The 17,264-nt window shown below is 30.9% G+C and overlaps 1 protein-coding gene across 3 annotated transcripts in view; it reads left to right on the forward strand.

The window, feature by feature from the left end:
- The window catches only part of LOC148623815 (glutaminyl-peptide cyclotransferase-like), a 28,655-nt gene extending 17,231 nt beyond the window's left edge, over nt 1–11,424 (forward strand). For all 3 annotated transcript variants that reach the window (XM_088565979.1, XM_088565981.1, XM_088565980.1), the window contains exons 3-7: nt 5,964–6,242; nt 7,092–7,250; nt 7,541–7,640; nt 10,261–10,395; nt 11,223–11,424. In XM_088565979.1, the coding sequence (XP_088422105.1) occupies nt 5,964–6,242; nt 7,092–7,250; nt 7,541–7,640; nt 10,261–10,395; nt 11,223–11,404 (855 nt within the window). In that variant the 3' untranslated portion in view covers nt 11,405–11,424. The remainder of the gene's footprint in view (nt 1–5,963; nt 6,243–7,091; nt 7,251–7,540; nt 7,641–10,260; nt 10,396–11,222) is intronic.
- The last annotated feature ends 5,840 nt before the right edge of the window (nt 11,425–17,264 follow it).

Consider the following 17,264-nt stretch of genomic DNA (forward strand, 5'->3'; position numbering starts at 1 on the left):
CTTTTTCAATAAGTCTAATTGAAGGAAACCTTTTCTCAGTTTGAAGTATATTGATAAAGGAATGGCAAAAAGCCATTTATAGCAGTTCATTTTGGTTGTAAATCTTTAAGCTTAAATTAAACAGCTTGAAACCTTCATATTATTAGGTGTTGAATGTCACCATCAAAAAAGGTAGTTCAAAGTCTTCAAACATGAATTTCCTGCCACTTAGGGATAAAATCTACAGATAAATTGTAGAAACCAATAAAAATAAGTCGTTGTTTTATTTATTGACAGAAACACCTCCATATTTTCATGCCCAGAACACAATAGTATTAAACCTTATTATATTTGGATGAACATATTGATTCCTGAATATGCGTAAATCAGGATCCTACTGCTTAACCATAAGCTTAAAGTGGTCATCGTATTGATTATAAGGCTTGTTGACATCAGAAATGACACCTACAGGACACTCAGATTACATATTATATATTAATTACTTACTACAGTTTATAGCATCAATATCATGTAACACTTTAAATAGTTGTATTGAATATATCAGAAAAATGAAACTCCAATAAAAAAAAATTGACAAATGATCAGCTTGAAAATGAAATTGAATGGTATTTATGGTGAATTTATTTGATTTTGTTAAAATAATGGAGGACAGTGGTAATACTGGATAATGAGGATAATAGATAAACATTTGTTGCAGCAGAAGTTAAATACAGTTAGATCTCCATGTGGAATAAATGACAATTTCTAGGAAAATGGACCAAAGACAATTGAGAAGCATTAATAAGGGAACTCCTTGTTGTATTGTAATTTTCTCTTGAAAAATCTCATGTTTTTGTTAATGAATACTTATTTTGGTTGATATAAATGTCTGTCAATGCAAGTCACCTAGGTCTGCCTAGAGTTTTTGAAAATGTTAGTCTTACAGTTTTGCTGATAAAAATATCAGATGTCCATCATGATTTGTATTTCTGTCAGTCCACATGTCAGACAGAAATATAAAAGGTGTCAAGCCAAATGACTGAAAAAATGTTTATATGGCTGCAAAAAATACTTGCAATGGATAAAAGTATGGTACAGTCCTCATTGTCCATGTCATCGTCTGTTATCCCTTGGTTTTCATTCAATCCGTAGATCTTAATAAAATTTAATAACAAGGTTTCAGACCATGTAATGAAGGTTGGTATTGCTTTTGGTGTAATAGCCTAAACTTTTAGAATTAGGGCTCTAAAAAAGGGCCCCAAAACAAGCATTTCATAGAATTTTAACTATATAACTCCAGTAAAAGCATAAGAATGTCTGTGATATTGTTCTACAATATTGTATACCTCAATGGTTAGACTGGTTTTTATTTTGGGGGATTAGACTTTAACATTTTAGAATTTAAGGGCCAAAAAGGAGTGACAGAAACAAGCATTACAAGGTATTATATCAGAAAGGTAGGATTGATTAATGGGGTTAAGACTTGAGCCTTTTTGGAATTAGGGGCCAAAAAGGGACCTGAAACATCCATTTTCTGTATGTGCAGACAATATCACAAAAGGAACACTGGTCTTTTTTTACTGGTAAGAAACAAGTATTATTTTTTTTATTTCTAGATAATTACTTCAGTAGAAGGGAATGAATCACTTTGAAATTGTACCACAAGGTTCCATACTCTAACTGGAAGGTTGAGATTTATTTTAGTGGTTTAACTATTATATTAACTATAATATAAGGGGCCAAAAAGTTACTACTTCACTTTGATTTTGGTTAAATACTTATCCTGTGTCAAATATCTAATCATAATCAAAATCCAAATTTAAAGCTGTATCAAGATTGATTGATGTGTCCAAACTTGCCCCAAGTGTTCGGGGTTCGAACTGTGGTCATATTAAGCTGCACCATGCAAAGCATTTTATTACCTTTAAATGTTTCTGGATGATAACTTGATAATGGATCAAAGGGTTTTTCTGATGTTGTACATATCTAATAGCGTTATTGGAGGCGAAGTTTATTTTTTACATATAAATATGTAATGCCCTCAATTGTTCAGTGTGTATAGATGATTTTTGATATGCATAGTTTAATGCAGTATTGCATAATGTCCTATTTAATACTCTACGCTTTATATATTCAAACATATATATTGATATTGCAGAATTAAAGAATTAATAGGAGAATGAACAATTTTATTTGTTTTCCTTAAAAAGTGACATGGATATAAATGATTGTAGTCTCTCAATTTGTTTAACAGTGATTGCATTGGAAGGATTCAGATGGTGAAAGTTAAATTATATGATTAATATATCAACTCCCATAAGTTTAGGCATCAGAAATGTAAACATGAGCTGATGTTAAATGTACTATATGTGCCTTGTGAGATTTAATTGTCATGGTTAGCTACATTCTTGGTCATTAAATATTGTCACCTAAAACATGGCCTGTGCATTTATTGTCAGATCATTTAACATTTATAAAGTGAGCTTCATAAACATATGATATTGAGGCCAACTAAAAAAATTAAAAACATTGGACTGTCAGCTGCTACTTCAGATTCCATTGCTGTGTTACTTCATTTGTAGATGTGCATGAAGCAATATGCATGTAAATATCCCAAATGATTTGAAAAGGACATACCAGTATTAAAATTTAAGAACTTTTGCATGTTCAGGTGTCCCTCTCACACTCTGTTAACTCACTCCCAGTTATAATTATTTGTATATTAATAGTAATAAAGAGGTAGTGCTCTAAGCTGACAGTTTCTGCTATTTTCTGTGGAAAAAGTTAGTAGTTTTTGTTTTAATGATTTAGGTAGGCATTTTCCATCATAGGTTGGTAATTACAAAAAAAGATTGAGTAGACCATAAAATCATATAATTTGTCAATGTAATCATATTTCTAATTACAGACCTTCCAGGGAATGCCAAAACAGATCATATTATTGTCCCTGTAGGTTTCAGATACTTCAAAGATTGATCAGTTGTTAATCTCTAATAAAATTCATATTCAGCTATTCCAAGTCAGTCAGAATAAGGGTTGCCATTCTGTAGTTACTATGTATTTTCTTTGTTCCCAGACACAAAATGAGTCTCTTGACCCAGGAGAGTCTAGTTAAGTGCCATTGTCCATTCTCAGATCTAGAGAAAGCCTTTTTCTACTGATGACATTTAATAGATATAGAGTTCCCCTTCTGTTCAGTCACCCACAATTTAATTTTGCTATAACATGTGAATCAATTTCCATTTAAAATAGCCAGAAAGCCTACTTTTTAATGTTCTCTTGATTTCATACATTTTGTCTATTGAAGGCAGGAAATTCTCTTATGAATAGCATAGTCATTTATGAAAATTTCATGCATTTTGAGTGGAACATTTATTGCATTCAAATATTGAAGGAAACAAAGAAATGTGAATAACATACAGCAACCAAAGGAAGCTCACTGAAAGCAAAAAATAAAGGAGCAATTCAAATCTACTAAAATGAGAAGGTTGAAGAATTACATGTAGAAATGAGAAATGGTGAATTGGACATTGGACATCAGTTCATTTATTATCTGTATAAAGCTTGAATAAGTCAACATAGTCAATGGAAGTTAAGTCTCTTTGTTCAAAACAGTATATTTTTGTTGGTGATATTGAGCTTTCAATAATACATTTAAGGCATTCAAGTTACTTGCCACAATGTTAACCAAGGCTTTATATTTAGGTAATGTTTCTTCTCAGGCAATGTGAATTTAATTATTGGGAATCAGGAAATTCTGATCGTGACAGATTAGGATGCTGGTGATGTTGTTTTCATGTTTATTTCTCCAGAAAAAGGGATGGTTGTTAATTGACAATAGATGGATCATTAATCTATATCCTTATAATGTTAAAGATAAGACTTTCAGTTGTATTAAAGGGTCTTGTAGACAGTTTTCTATCACTATAATTTCTAAAGAATTGCAACACAAGGAAATGGTGGCAATCTTTAGAAATTCTTCATTTTACTACTTTAAATTTGATGCTACCTTCAAGATTGCCTTTTCTTTAATTTCATATAAAAACACAATTTCAATGAGTCATGCATGAGATGTTTTTACATTCATTTCTAGTAAAATACTTTTGTCTGGAACTACATACTATGATAAGTATTCCTGACTACTGTTAAAATATTGAATATTTTAGAAAGTTGCATTTAGGTAGATTTCTGTGTAATCTTCTTTAATATCTTTTAAGTTGATAATATTTGCTAGCTTTTGAATGTGTAGTATTCCCTATAGAAATGAGGCTTTGCTCCTGGAGACATGGCTTAGGAAACCCTTGGTACATATGTGGGATTTGTAATTAAATAAATCAAGTTTACTATTAACTTACATGGGATAAATACTGTGCTGTAAGTATGGGTTTTGTTAAGGGTTTAAAGGTTAGAAGTTCATTTGGCTTCAGAATCAGTGTTTTCTAGAACAAATGATCTGCTAATGAGGGAATTAAGATATTTTGATTAAACAACTACTTAGAGAAAAATTTCAGTCGTGAATAATTTAAGTTTCAATCTAAATTGTATTTGAATTTTAAGCAAAGACGGATTAAAATTAATTGGACAATGTTTAGAATATTGATGATGCCTGGGAAATCTGTTAGTATTCATGTAAACATACAAATTTTCTCAGACTGGTGATAGAAATTTATTTTAAGTGATGACATTTCCATTCAAAGAGAAAGTTCTTGAAGGGAGAACAAAATAGTTTAAGTACTTATTCTTTTATAAAGAAGGGTTCAAAATAGTTGTGCATATATTTAGTGAATGGCGTGTACTTTTTATAATTGGCAAAGTGGATTGATGAGGTATTATATGATACCCTCCGAAAAGTTGTTTGTCAGTCAAGCTGTTAGGTTAGGCCAAATTCTTATAAGGGTAAAAGTTTTCAGCATGATGAGATCTATTTGTGGCAAATTTTCGTTTTAATCTGTTTAGCCATGTTGGAGTTATAGCCCTTTTTTAACATACTTGCCCTATTTTTAATGTTATTTCTTTCAAAAAAATTTCTCCTCTGAAACTACCTGACCAAATAGAACCTAACTTAGTATGAAAATTCCTTAAGGTTTTCTGCATAGATCTAATGTGGAGATTTTTGATCCGTAGAAAAAAACATGGCTGGGGTTAATAAAAATAGAACACAGCAATCAGAAGTTTTTCTCATACTTCTGCAAAACTGCCAGGTTTAACCAAATTCTTTCAATTGCCGAAATGATCTTTATTATAAGGCGTTTAATAGTCTGCAACGGATCAAAGTTGTTGGAGTTTTTGTCCTTGAAAGGCAAAAAATGATGTTTTTAGCAGTTTTAAGCCAAGTCATCATTAAGTCAAAATTGTTGGACAACTTGTTAGAGTTATTGCCTTTGAAAGGCTAAATTTTAACCATGTGAGCTATTCAGGCTCCTTGGAGCCTCTTGTTTACCATTACCTTTCCGGCAAGGGTAAAACGTATCACTTAATATTTAATTAATGCCCTACTTTTAGTCTGAAGTTACTGTCTAAAGTCAATACTTGATAAGACCGGATTAAACTTACTTCCTAAAAGATTTTTTTTTCTATTTCTAGCTTTCACTTCAGAGATGGGTGTGAATTTTAAATAAATGCCTGCCTCTCTTCTCATTATTTTTATTACACAGTGGTGTAGAAGTTTATAAGATTTTTATTTTTATATCAAGGTTGATCTTTTTAAAAATATCCTTCTAGTCTTAGTCTTCTTGGATTATGTAAGACTTTTGTATTGTTACCAAATATAGAGTACTAATGAGTTAAACTGTTTTTTTTTTTACCAAAGTACTTTATCAGGAAATGCATTGATGTGTTGTATTAAAAACAGAAACCAACACAAGATGTTTTGATAACTTATTGGACTATATTACTTAAATGCAGATAGCTATAATGACCACTCTAGCTGTTTAAAGCAGATTCAAATATTAATTGTACAAGTAATGTTTATTTCTCTTTAATAGCATTTGATTAATACGCTGGAAAGTCTAGACTGGCATATTGAGATAGATGAGTTTCAGGATCAAACACCATATGGCACCAAAACATTCCGCAACATAATTGCAACTTATGATCCAACAAAACCCCAAAGAATAGTTCTTGCTGCTCACTACGATTCCAAAAATTTAACGGATGGTAAGAAAGAATTTGTTGCTGCAACAGATTCTGCTGTTCCTTGTGCTATCTTGTTAGACATGGCCAAGCAACTGAATTGTCTACTGATTAAAGAAAAAGGTATCAGAGTAAGTAATGATGTATTTATGTAATGGACTTACATTGTATCACAGAAGGATTGATGTATATATTTGATGCAAAATTGCACCTCCAATTTTAGGTTTTCATCCAAATCAATTTTGGGGTTTCACATAGCAAAACATTGGCTTGTCATTTAAGCATATGGGGACATGGGCCCTTCTCTTATCCATTACTTCTCTTAAAACACTAAATGGAATTGAATGAAACTTAAACGAAATCTCTATTACATGTTCCCATTGTGCACCTCCTATTTTTAAACCACTGAATGGAACTGAATGAAACTTTCACAGAATCTTTTTTGCATGTTCCCATTGTGCACCTCCTATATTATAATTCTAAATTTTAGTCCAAAACAGTTAGGGGTTTCACATTATAGCAAAAGATGGACTTAACATTTATTAATATGGGGACATGAGGGGACCCATCTCTTGTCTGTTACACCTCCTTTACCACTGAATGGAACGGAATTAAACTACCACAGAATTTTTATTATATAGTTTTATTGTAAACTTCCTATTTTTAGATTTTGAATCAAATCAACATGGAGGTCAAAAGATGCATGTTTTCAAATGGGGGACTTGGGGTTATCAAGTTAGTAAGCATTATTCACACTTTCTCTAGTTTATGCTTTGTTTTTTTCATATTTCATTGTCCTTTTAAAGTTGTTAGTAAAATAGGATTGAGAAAATGAAAGTACTGTAAAATTACTGTAATAATGTAAATAAAACTGTCCTTTTTTGTTTACTACTTAGTTGCCAGCATATCAGCTAGCCTAACCCTAGATAATATTACTGTTACTATTCAGATGGTAAGCATTTCTACCCATTATATTTTAGATAACAGATACGACTCCTCAGATTGTTTTCTTTGATGGTGAAGAAGCCTATAACCAGTGGTCTGATACAGACTCATTGTATGGGGCTCGGCACTTGGCTCAGAAATGGGAGAAAACTTTTGACCACAATTTTCAATCCAAAACTAATTTACAAACAATTGTAAGTAGGACAAAGGCATACTTCAAATGAATTATCAGACACTTTGAAATTTTACTATACATGTATTTCATCCTTATGGATCAGTAGAACTGTTATAAAGAGAAAAAAAGCAACTTTAAAAATAAAGTTCTCACTTTTCTATGCAAACAATGCCAATTAATGAGATAATAGATCCTTATTATCTCAATATGTTTCATAAAAAGGATGTTTATGTGTTATTTGAATGGAAAGATTTTTTTTAGTTGTTATTGGATGTAATTAATAAGAAGGTATTTATTCTTTTATTTCAGAAAACATTTGTTTTACTAGATTTAATAGGATCAGCCGATGTCTCATTTAGAAACTTTTTCCTAGAAACTTCAACTCTCTTTGAAAGGTTAATAAAGATAGGTAAGAATCATAAACATTGTGTCTTGTAACATGTACATATTATGTCCTGGACGACGATGACACCACACTGACCTTATTATATATAAACTATGTTACCGGTATTTTGATGAATAGTAAACGTCTCTTAGATCTTTTAAAGCTATAATGCAGACATGTTTTGGCTTCCTACTACTTTTAAAGACCTGAAACATGTACATTGTATGTAATGGAAAATGTAATTTGTGATTACATGCAAAAATATGGATAGTTATGCATTACTTCCAATTACTTGTAATTAAAAGAACACTGAATTACGCATTAATACATTGAATAACTTAAAAACATTGTAATTAATAACAGCTAATTACAACTACATGTTTAATTACCCCAGGTCAAATATTACACATATAATTATTGAAATATTGCCTTGAAAAGCCAAGAATTGATCTGCATTTGCCTTTTTAGCTCACATGGCCTTTGGCAATGTGAGCTATTGCCAACATTTGGCTTCCATAGTCATCTTCGTTAACAGTTTTTAACTCTTTTTGCATCTGTCGTCTTCATTGTCCTCTTTGTAGTCATCGCGCACAAATTTTTTGAAAATCTTCTCTTCTGAAACTACTAGACCGACATGATGTAAACTTGGCTTGATTGTTCTGACAGACCTGTGCTGAAATTTTCAAAACAATTTGTCAACTGATGTAAACGTTTTGGCCCCTGAAACAGCTTTTTTGGCATTTTTCGCATATACAACTTTGAAAAAGTTTTGGGTCAAAAGGCAGTTTATGCAAATAGCTCAAAACCATTGCCTTTAGCAAATTTTTTGTTGGGTAATATTTATCAGCATCATGACATCAATGCCAAAATTTTCAAAACGATTCGTCTACTGATGTAGGAGTTACAGCTCCTGAAACAATTCTTATAATTTTTTCCCCATATGTACAACTTTGAAAATTTTCTTCTCTATAACAATCTAAGGTTATTTAATGAAAATAAACATATTTGTTCTTTAGTGTATTGTGCTCAAAATGAGTTGCAATTTTTAATCCATGAATAGATATGGCTGCCTATACTATAAACAGAACATAGGAAATAATTCAAAAACTGTTGCCTTAAGCAAAATTCTGGTTCAGGTCATAAAAATGCAATTAAAAGCATTTCCTGCATTTGACAATTCAGTAAATTAACTTAGCCTGTCTCATTCTGCAAGTTTTTCAAATAAGCATATGGATAACCAGGTGAGCAATTCAGACTCTCTTAGGCCTCTAGTTCAAAACTCTTCTTCTCTGACACTACTTGACCAATTGGAACCAAATTTGGTCTGAATGTTGTTTTGAGTATCCTGCATAGAACAGTTGTGGGGATTTATGATTCATGGAATATCATGGCTGCTATTACTGAAAATAGAACATAGGGGTCAGAAAGTAGTTTTTTGCATATATCTCCAAAACCATTAGGTTTAGCCAGATTCTGGGGTAGAAGTGTTCAGCATGATGAGATCTATCTGCGGTCAAATTTTCATTTTAAAACCAAAAAATCATATTGGAGTTATTGCCCTTTTAAACGGTTTTTGCTATTTTTTTTTAATGTTATTTCATTAAAAAATCTTCTCCTCAAACACTACTTTACCAATTGAAACCAAACTTGGTTCGAATGTTCTTAGAGGTATCCTGCATAGAACTGATATGGGGATTTTTGATTCGTCAAAAAACATGGCCACCGTTACTAAAAATAGAATGTAGATAGAGGTCAGACAGTAGTTTTTCACATATATCTCCAAAATCGTTAGGTTTAGCCAAATTCTTTTAATAGCTGAAATGATCCTTATTTTTAGAACTACAAAAGTTGCAGGCATAATAGTTGTCAGACGACTCCTTATAAGAGTTATTGCCCTTAAGAGGGGAAAATGACAGATGTTTTGCTTTTTTTTTAGTTTTCAGCCAATGTCTTGAAAACTATGATAGATAGAAACTTTCATTTGCTGAAATGATCCTTATGATAAGTCCTATATTTTCTTGAGTCATAACTTTTGGACAACTTCTTATTTAATTTATTGCACCTTTAAAGGCAAAATTCAACCAGGTGATTGGTTCAGATGATTGGTGCAGGCTCCTGGGAGCCTCTTGTTAATTTTTATATTTTGTTTGACATGCTTAAGTAAACAGAAAACAAAATGTGGCTTTTCAAAGAACCCTTGTTCATATGAGATGTCAATTATATAGAATGTACTGTGGAATTCGGAATTAAGGCAGATAAATTCTATAAATATTAAAATAAAATAGAAACTGCAGGATTTTCATTGTGAATTTATTTCCTTAGAGCAGACAGATTGGAATGAATATCTATACATTGTTACTTTAGTCTTCCTTTATGGAAGTTGTAAGCAGAAATCCACTCCCTTGAGAACTATAATTGATAGTAACATTCAGTTGATTTGGATCACTAGTCTGTCTTTCTTGGGTCTAGGTTGTTTGATATCTTTTCCTGAAAAAGTTTTGCCTGGTGTTTTAAATGTAAAAAGGATATTACATCTTACATTATTTTTATATTGTTAATTTATTTGGAAATATAGTTTGAAGAAAATATCAATATTTCTTAATAAAATTTCTCACTGCTTCATGTTTTATTTTTTTATTTACAGAGTATGCTTTAAAAGATAGAGGTTTACTGAATGAGAAGGGTGTACAAAAAAGATATCCATTGTTTCAAAAAGAAAATGTATCAGCTTACTTTGGTGGTGGTATAGAAGATGATCATATACCATTTCTCAGAAGAGGTAACTTTGTGATACATTGATCTTTTTTTACACTAATATTTTTTAAACTTAAGATTGCTCTCAGTTTTGAGTAAGCACTGGTAATATTGTCTATGCATCATCTTAAAGGGGTTGGGACACGGAACTATATGGTATCTTATTGGGTATCTATCTATCCACAGCAGTATTAGGTATCTATCCATCCACACAAGTATTGGGCATCTACCTATCCACAGAAGTATTGGGTATTTATATATCCTTAGCAGTATTGAGTATCTATCTATCCACAGAAGTTATGGGTATCTATCTATCTATTCTCAGAAGTATAAGGTATCTATCTATCCACAGAAGTATTGTGTATCTATCTATACACAGAAGTATTGGGTATCTATCTTTTTAAGCAGTATTAGGTATCTATCTATCCACAGAAGTATTGGGTATCTATCTACCCACAGAAGTATTGGGTATCTATCTATCCACAGAAGTAATGGGTATCTATCCACAGAAGTATTAGTTATCTTTCTATCCACAGAAGTATTGGGTATTCATCTATCCATTTTTGTATTTATCATTTCAACATCATTAGCAATCTCATCTTACATGATTTTTTTGTGTTTTCTCAATATTAATGAATTTTGAGACTTTAATATTTAGAATATATTAAAATAATGATTACTAGTATTTAGAATGAATATATATCTTATATAATGGTAAACTGTCAATAATAATGCATTTATCCAAATGTTACTACATCATTGTACCAATATTACATTCTAAAGGTAGATGTACATTATGTTGTTAAGAAGCTGGTCATGTTTTTATTATTAACTTGTTTGAATCTATTTTAGGTGTGAAAATACTTCATTTGATATCAGCACCATTCCCACGTGTTTGGCACACAATGAAAGATGATGCTTCAGCCATTGACTATGATGTCACTGACAATTTCAACAGAATTTTTCGAACGTTTGTAGCCAATGTCTTAGGATTGGATGCCTTGGATAGTACCTGTCGTAGAAAGAAAAAATAAAGTTACTAAAACTAATGAAATGTTTATTAGTGTCTTCGTGATATTCCAGTGGACCTGAGATACTTTACAGGTCTGAGGATATCCTGCCTGCTATATGTTACTTACTTATTTCTTTTTTGGGTGAAAGTCAATAGTAACAGTTTTTTAACCTAAAATGGTCAGTAGTTTTTGATAGTGTAATTGTTGGGTAAATGTAAATACAGTTACAGTAAACTTTCTGTGATACTTCATCACTATATACAACAATTAGGCCATGCCTATATATGTTTTCTTTCACAGTTAATTTAACATTTAATAAGCTAAGTGCACAAAAATACCAGTAGTGCACAAAGAAAATAAAATGATGAAACATATTGGAAGTGATTTAAATTGCAATGCTAATGGCAAATGCAATATATTGGTTTTTAACTTAAATAAAGGTCTACCTGGCAGCATGGTACAACCACAGCTAGTTGAACTCTGTTCACCTGATTCAAGTGTGGACACAATATTACTTTTTGACACACTTAAATATTGACTAACAGTTCTTTATGGACACAACAACTTATTTGAATACAATATTGCACATTATTAACTGATGACTTAAAATACAATATAAATTGCCCCTTTAATACAACAGGAGGTTTTAGCAACCATAATTTATACAGGGCAATTGCCCTGTATTAATTTAATACAGGGCACATGCCCTGTATTAATTCTGGCCCTGTATAAAAGTTAAACTTGTCCGCCATTTTGTTTGAAACAGACTATAGAATTTTGTTTGCCAAAACTATGTCTTTTTTTCATACATTTAATTGATCTACATGTATGTTTCATAAAGGGATCACTTTATGGCTAAGTTCTATATGTGAAAAAAAAACACATTAACACACAAAAAATCAAAACTGTATAATGATCTACACATTAATAAAATTAAAATAAAAAAAGCTAAAGAATGCATTAAAAACCTAATTTGAGAAGGTATCAGCAAACTTGGTATATTAATATAGATCTATATAGAAAAGAACAGATGGGGTGAATAAATGCATCAAGAGATCTGGAGTGTTACAGTCTTCACTAGGAAATATGTCATACTGAGCTGTATTTAAAGGTTTGTACAGATAACTCCTGTTATTTTAAGTCATCAGTTAATAAAGGGCCAATACAAGTGATCTCAACCCAATACGACTGTACGAGGACATAATACAGGATTAATATGAAAATAACCATTTAATAACCCTATAATATTTTGAAATTCAATTTAAGTATAAAGTTCTGCTTTAAGGTGCTTGTACTTAATTATATCCAAAACAGTAAACGATAGAGTAAATTGCGAAGCAAACTCCTTAAAAATCATTTAAAGACAGGGATTTTCATGAGGAATCCAATAAAAATAATAATTTTCAAAATCATACAGGTAAATTTGCAAAGCATACATCTTAATGCTCATGTAAAGACAGCTTGAGAGTTGGTAATATTGAATATGGACACAACATCCAAATTCCCAAACATGATACAGCTCTGCATTGGGATTATGGTTAAATATTTGATACTTAGTGGGCTTCTGACCAAAGTGAAATGGTTAAAGGACTTTACAATTCACAATAATATGAAAGAAATAAGAAATTTATACATAGCTGAAGAAAATATTTATTTCTGACCCTCTTTTGGCCCTCATTTCTGAAAAGGTTAGGACAACAACCTTATAAATCCTTCATAACCTTCCTTTGGTGGTTGAAACCTTGTAGTACAATTTCTTAGAGATCCATATGCTATCCATAGTTTTTAACCAGAAATCAGAAAAATGTTGGGTTCTGGCCTTCTTTCTGAAAACTACACAAAATATAGTATATATGTAATTCCTTTTGTATCAATCAATATCTCTTTCAAAATCAGAAAATATACCAGGCAATTATTCAGCTTAATGATATTATATCATAGCTGCAAAAAAAAATTAAGATCAATAGAAGATTTGAGGGACTTTGCCTCAAAAGATGTCAAGTAGTAAATTTGCATTTAGGAAATTTAGCTTCTGTAAATGTCTCAAGAAACATTAAATGTGTTAAACATATTGCATTTTAATTGATTACTGGCAAAATAATAAATGAACAGGTGAAGAGTAGTAATTTTTACCAAGTAAAACTGGCAGGGAAATTTAAATGGATAAAAAGTACCTGTTATAAAACATTAAAACATGTAGCAATTTTTCCTATGTAGATATTGCCAACAAAAGATAAAAAAAGATTATTTTTGCAGTTTTCAGCTGAGGTAGCACTCAACAGATATAGCCTATATTAAGCTATATTAAGACACCCAGACAAGCAAATCTTATAATTTTTCACTATTCAAAGTATTCTTTTTTGAGAAAAAAAAAATGTTACATGATGGAGATTCATGAAAATGATAGTTATCATCAGAAATTTGTGGCTAAGGTTACATAATGAATAAAAAAAAAAACCTTATGATGAACCTCTCAACTGTCATTAACTAAATAATGTTTTATGTTATATTTCAACTATTGGAAAATTTAAGCAGGCATGGTATATTGCATTGCATTTGAGGACTTGTAAAAGTATATTGTACATTATTTGTGCAAAATTAAGAGATTTTTGAGAAACATTTTACTGGTACAGAGGAGGGAACCCAGTCTGGTAATGATTGGAATCTTTAATTATGGTTATCACCAACATTCACAAATACTATCTATGAAATCTATTCTCTTCTATCTACCAATCATGTACCAAATTGCACCTTTCAAATTTAGAAATTGATATAAGAACAAAAGTGAATAAATAAAAACATAATAAGTATAACTACTGAAAGATTTTTTTGTACATGTATAAACTACACTGCACTAAAATATAAAATGATCATTTAAATCTCAGAACAAATGATAACTGATGCAAAGGGAAGTAAATCTATTATAATCACACCATGTTAGAAGAAATACAAATTTTGCCAAAGAATATGACATTGTCACTATTGTAATATCATAAAATTTCCAAGTGTGCTGATTGCCAACCAAATGTTCGTTCTACATGTTTACAGATACTTAAATTACTGAATCGGATAACAATAACTGAAAGTTATGTCATACAAGTGAACCATGGTAGTAAAGGTAATCACATTACAGCAGCTAATTCTCCTTAACTGATATTGAACTTAGCTAAGTGAAAGACATAACAATAACATCTTAGATTGTCAATACTTTAGCAATAAATACGGTCATATTGGTTATCATGTAACACATTCAGAATTTATTGCTGAAAAACAATATTGATGTTATAGTTCCGATTTACTGTGTTAATTGAGAAAAAAATGGAATGAATAAGTGATGTAAATTACCATCAAAAGGTCTAAAAAAACAACTTCAGTATGGCATGGACCATTTGAATATAAGGGGTAGTCTAGAAATTTTTAGAAAAAGCATTTCTTCTCAATTAAAAAAAAATTCTGTAAGGGCAAACTTATGAAAAAGGAAAATTAAATGGTCTGTGCTTATGCCTTCATGGAATATTAAGTGGTTTTTGATTTTGGATTTGGGGCAGATAAGCTAAAGATTGTGGTCCTGTGTACTTTATGAGATAAAACTTTTAAATGAAAATTAGTCTCAGGAGCATAGACAACTTTCATTTTTATCCTGGGGAGGGAGTGGGCTGAGGTTTAATGTTGGATAAGAAATTTCTTTTTGCACAAGGGCAATTTTTTTATTCATATTTCATCAGTAACAGAAATCAATATTTTTATTTAAAAATCTGCCTTTTTAAGTAATGGGGAAAATACAGAATCATTATTTTCATTTTTTTTCAATGGTTGAATAAAACAAATTTTACTCTTTAAGCTAGATGACTTGTACCATGTCTCCCCTTAGCTTTCTAGGTAATCTACTTCCTGTTTTCTGAGACTTAGAATTTTTAAGTGTGTGGTTTTAGAAAATTTTCCATCGCACATTGGAAGGAATGATTAGATTTTTGGTATATGGCTTAAGAATGATGACTGTTCCGTGTCTCCCCTTCCCAGGGTACTAGGTCATCTACTTCCTGTTTTTTTATCCACTTAGAATTTTGACGTGCGGTATTGGGAAATTTTATTGTTTCAGATTTCTCAGCACCCCTTGGAAGATATGAATAGAAGAGCTTTTAAGATATTTCTATACAAAGATTACAGCTTTATATAACATCTTATTTATTTAAAATTTCTGTTATTAGCAAGAAACCATGAAGGCACTGAGGACATTCATCCAACCTTCAACACTTCAAAAGTTACATGTACATAGCACTTTGGAATATAACAAGAATGGATTTTGATATATACATAATATGTCAAAAAGACAATGACCCAACTGGTGTAAAAAATATCAGAATTTCATTTACACTTTTAATCCCCAAAAATCTTCCTGTTTTTGGTTCTGTACCTAGCCTACAATTAAGATTTCTGTGAAAATGGTTATTTTGGGGTGAAAAGGGGGTATAGATTTAGTGAGAATTGCTCAGTTTTCTAGTATTGGCTAGGGGGGCCTTGGACCTTTGAAAAAAAAGTTTCAAATTTTGGAGACAAACATTTATTCACTCATCCATTGAAAAAAGCATAAAGAATAATACCCCCTCCCTGAATAAAAGACAAGTGTTTAAGTAAGACAAAAATAAAGCTGATGTTTCTGAAATGAGCTTTTTTTTAATATAAAAAGTTGGTTTCTGTCACATCACGTAAGTTAATTTAATTGGAATATTTAAAATGATTAATTGATTGCTTGCTTGTACTTATCAACTAAATGGAAATATTTCATGGACAAGAATATTTGATCAGTTGCGTCCTTGTCCAACACAATGAGCTGGGTATTTTAAAATGTGCTAGGTTAAAAGCAACAGCTTACAGGAAAGAGAATTCAGTTAGTCTGAATCAGAGCCAACAAGTCTTCAACGAAACCATCAAGGCAATTTGTTTAAATGAAACTTGCTATGATGAAATCTTGAGAGAAAAGAACTATTGGTCAGAAGATTACTTGAATCTTGAATAGATTTTTAAAAGTGCTTTGAGCACTGCTCCTGTTTACTATGATAATTATATCCTGGATCCTCTAGTAAAAAAATGCAATAAAATGAAATTATTAGAATTGAAACCACTCCTCATTAGTTTGAAACGATATATGTAATAAACATTGTAATGAACAAACATTTGTGTTATGTTTGTTTTCTTTGCAATTATACATAATGGAGAAGTAGGTGTACTGTCATTAGCACTTTGTTAAATAGCCCTTGGCATAATACAGCTTTCATAACACATGCAAAATATACATTTACTTTAAAGGGAAACGAGAAAAACTTGGATGCCGAGTCAATTTTAGTATTTAATCAATGGTGATTCTTATTATAGTATATGAATCTGGGTGAAGAGTATTACTTGATCTAAATATTGTACTAACAAGTTTGTAAATACTGCATATTCTTTAAGAGTGTTGTAATGAATTCTAAGGATATGTAGGATTCAGCTAAAGTTTCCAGTAAATGAAAGGTCTACATAATTCTGCAAAACTTCATATTGTGTTTCATGAAAGGCAACCTTTTATGCTTACATTCTGGTGGTTCAAAGAAGAATTGAAAAAAAAAACATTTTTTAAAATATGTCTTATTGGTTTAGGTGTTGTTGTTTTTATACTCTGTGTAATTAAATTACACAAAAATACAAATTAAATGATGGATGCAGCTTAATACTATCATTAAATTATTTACAAGGCAGGTTTTCTATAAAGTGAATGTGGTGGAAAAAATTTATTGACACTGCATTCAAACATTATACAGCTTGGAATTTGGAATGTGATTTAAAGTTTGACCTAGTATAAGTTTCTGACCAGAATGAAAGTGTTCAAAGAGAATTTAAATTG

Source organism: Perna viridis, chromosome 2 (genome assembly GCF_037379345.1).
Source record: "Perna viridis isolate PV_CMFRI_1.1 ecotype Kerala chromosome 2, ASM3737934v1, whole genome shotgun sequence".
Taxonomy (NCBI): Eukaryota; Metazoa; Mollusca; class Bivalvia; order Mytilida; family Mytilidae; genus Perna; species Perna viridis.